The 3,506-nt window shown below is 46.7% G+C and overlaps 1 protein-coding gene across 1 annotated transcript; it reads right to left on the reverse strand.

Annotated features, from left to right (window-relative positions):
• Window positions 1-668: 668 nt before the first annotated feature.
• On the reverse strand, window positions 669-2,616 carry FOXG_06978 (uncharacterized protein; the record flags this gene model as incomplete). The annotated part of the gene is made up of 5 exons (XM_018385616.1): window positions 669-815; window positions 873-1,127; window positions 1,183-1,640; window positions 1,726-2,143; window positions 2,197-2,616. 5 exons carry the CDS (start codon window positions 2,614-2,616, stop codon window positions 669-671), a joined length of 1,698 nt encoding a protein of 565 aa, XP_018244212.1.
• Between the last annotated feature and the right edge of the window lie 890 nt (window positions 2,617-3,506).

Consider the following 3,506-nt stretch of genomic DNA (forward strand, 5'->3'; position numbering starts at 1 on the left):
CCACAAGTCCTATCAAGTACACCTTATATGACCCTTCGCCTAATAAATACATTTACCATCCTAGTAGTGTTATGGTGCTCTTGCCAGATGATGTTATGGTTGTAGAATTGTAAGGAAGTTGTGAAATGCTTGGTAAAGTTAGCAGGAATGCAGAACATAGTTTGGCATAATAGTGTTCTCTGGAGAATCTAAGAGAATGTTTTGGCCGCTGAGCTCTTTAGTTGTCTCTTAGCTTGGATGATCTAATTTTACCTCTTGCGTACTGTTCACCGTAGGGGTATCCCGCAAAGGTTTCTTTTTTTCTTTCCCCGAGCTGGCATAGATTCTGTTCATATCGTGAACTAGCTCCGAAACGACCTTATCCTTCCCCAACTGCCGACGACAGCGTCCAGCCATATTCCTGATGCGCCTTCCGTGCTATTGAATCCTTATCTGATCGGAAGTAACCTTCGCTTCGTGAGCAGATATCAATTCCATACGCGTCTAAAACGTCTCAATAGCACATAGCAGAAGTCACATTAGGCCGCCGCATATGTCTGGGCATGATACCGCCCTGAGAACGCCGTGGGCAAGGAACCACCACCAGCGCTTATAGATAACAGGATTGATCTGTAGGGAATCAGATGACATAGGCTATCTATTGGCTGTATCCAGAAGCTATGAATATGTCAACTTTGGTCAATGTTATCGGCATCTATGTTGGACGGAAAATAGTTGAAGTGAAAGCCTCCCATATCTTCAGCGCTACTTTCTAGGAAAGTACCCAAATCAAACCCACCAAAATCATCCTCAAACGTAGGGAAACTCGCAAAGTCCTACGTCCATATTAGCAATCAGCTCATCAGTCCCTAAAGAGAAAGAACGGGATTTACAGTCATGTTACAATTTTCCATACTAAATGTCGCGCTCTGCACCAAGTCAACAGGTGGATTAGCCGCCATAGAAGCAGGCGTAAGTGGCAGAGCTACTTCTGGCTGTCCCGTAGGCACGGCCTGCGAAAGACTAGAATTCTGGGCATCCTTCCATATGCCGACGGGGTTGATATGAGGCATTGGGCTCGCAGCAGCATTCGCAGGGCGTGTCGCTGTAGAGCCAACGTTCAGTTTCGGAATCTTACAAATCACCATCTACGGGACGTCAACAATACGGAAGCAACCCAATCTCATCCAAGAAGCCAAATACCTCGTCTTTGACGTTCGTGGTCCTCTTCTTGGGAATAGTCCCCTTGGGAAAGGGGATTTTCTCGCGAGCGGCTTTGCTAAGCTGTGGAGTTGACAAGGCAGCCTTGCTCGTCTGTGATAGTGAGGAAATGGTGCTTGTTGGCTTGGCGTTGTCGTTAGTATCTGCCGGCTGGAATGGCGGGAGTCGAAACCGTTCTTGCATTGTACCCTGGACCCCACGCTGGGACGTGTCGGAAGTCTGGTTTTCACTTGAATCATTCTGCCACTGCACCGACCATTTGTCATCTGTCTTCCCTTCTTGTTGAAATGGTGTTTCTTTCGCTGCCACTGATTGCCGGGTCGTTTGGCTATTGGGTTGTTGAAAAGTACGTGAATTAGAGGCTCGTGTCCAGTCATGCATGCGCACTACAGTCACATTGCCATCTAGGTCGTCTACTTTTGCTTTCGGGAAGTCAAGTACTATACTGTAGGTAAGCCATTGGGCAAATAAATTAAGGGAGTCAAGATAACGGCGAGATCCGAAAAAGGAGATGGGAAAACACACTAATGTCATTCATCGGTTGAGTGCCAAGTTTCGCCTGCTTGGTAGTATCAGGCAATGCACCTGGTCTTGATGCTCGTGGGGTGGGCCGGTGAAAAAGCTTTGAACTTTGTATAGGCTCTTGACCTCCCTGGCCACCAGGTAATCCATAATTTCGATACAGACTGCTTCTGCCTCGTCCCGCTATGATCTCATTCTCGTTTTGCTGCTCCATCGAAGTCAGTTGCACTTGGAACTTTTTCATAGCTTCATTGCTACTACCACAAGCTCGGGAACCCGACATTGAGGGTGTCATGCTACCTACGCCCATTTCACTAGAGTTATAGAAGGCGTTGTGGGTGGCATTACCCGGAGCCTGCAGTAGTAGTGAGGAGCTTTGGGTCTGCGGCCAGCTAACATTCCACTTTGGCCAGTTTCGTTGCTATATATCATGTTAGCTATGTTAGGAGGGAAACCGTATTCTAGAAGCGATACCTGTATATTACAGGCATATTGACATCCTTCAATCCTTCCACTCTCATTCTTTTGAGCGTTGAACATGGCCCAGAAGAGGCAAAACCATTCATAGAGAAAACAGCTGTCTGGCGATAGATTGGGAACATTGGGAGCTGGAAGAACGTTTGAGTGTGTGGAGTCCAACCGGGTATCGATGGTCTCATTACGGATGGCATTCTTCAACCGCAAGCCTTTGATGTTGCGATCACTGCCAGGGCTATGCCTCTGAACCTTGACGTCGGAATCGGCCTTGAGAATGGATTGAGCACATTGAAACATGCCATTGTGGAGGAAATACTCGTAAATGTATGTATTGAGTTGTGTCCGCTTGTTGTAATTTTCCGTTAAATGTCTCGAGGCATCATGAAGATGGCCGGTCTTGGCCTTCATGTTGGCCATGTTGATGCTGTTTGTGGCCCGGGCCGTTCGAGAATCTCTCCAGTGGGACTCGAACTCACGAATGCGTTGACCAGACAGTGGTAAAACTGACCAGCTCGAAACTAAAAGTGTATGGTTTGAATCAGGAGCCAAGGTTATAATAGTAGGTGCCAGCTGTGTATATATAACACCTATTCTGCTCAACGGGCACTGCTGATTCTGAAAGCGAAATTGAGAGCAATGCCACGTCCCTGAACAAGAGCAGTGGGTCCTGAAGGGGAAAGGGATAAACTTTCCGGGTCAGATCATACCCGGTCAAATGAATTGTAAGACGTAACCACTAGACATGACTAGATTAACAAGGATATATGTCTGCCAAGAGTGGTTAGTTCAATTGTTTTGAGAATGTAGAACCATGATCTGATGTCAACAGAGTAACTGTATCCTGCATTTACCGCTCTAGAATGTAGGTTAGTCGGATAGATCGCCCATGCAGCGGATCTAATGGCAGCTGTTCTTGAGCCAAGCTATCGCAGGGTAGGCATGATCCCACGGCCTCGGGAAACAACTGCCTTAGTAATCTAGCTCTATGCTTTAAGTAACTCTGCGGAATGGAATACCCAGCACAAACAAAAGAACAATCAATCGACATATTCACTTTTACCCTTTAAGCACGCCCCAGCGCGACACAAGCTTTTAAACTAGTCAGAAAAGGACATGGTGTCTCAACTTTTTTAACAAATCCTAATAGGTTCTTTTTGAAGGATCTTGTTGTTCGCACTCCTTGGAGTAATGGTAAGCCTCAAGCCCCACTATTTGCAATGAAGTACCTTGGGTACCTACCATGTAGATATGCTCTTCGTAAGAGGGGGCACAAGTGGCGCTGTGATATGACCCTGCCAGTCACCTCG

This window comes from Fusarium oxysporum, chromosome 6 (assembly GCF_000149955.1).
Source record: "Fusarium oxysporum f. sp. lycopersici 4287 chromosome 6, whole genome shotgun sequence".
NCBI lineage: Eukaryota > Fungi > Ascomycota > Sordariomycetes > Hypocreales > Nectriaceae > Fusarium > Fusarium oxysporum.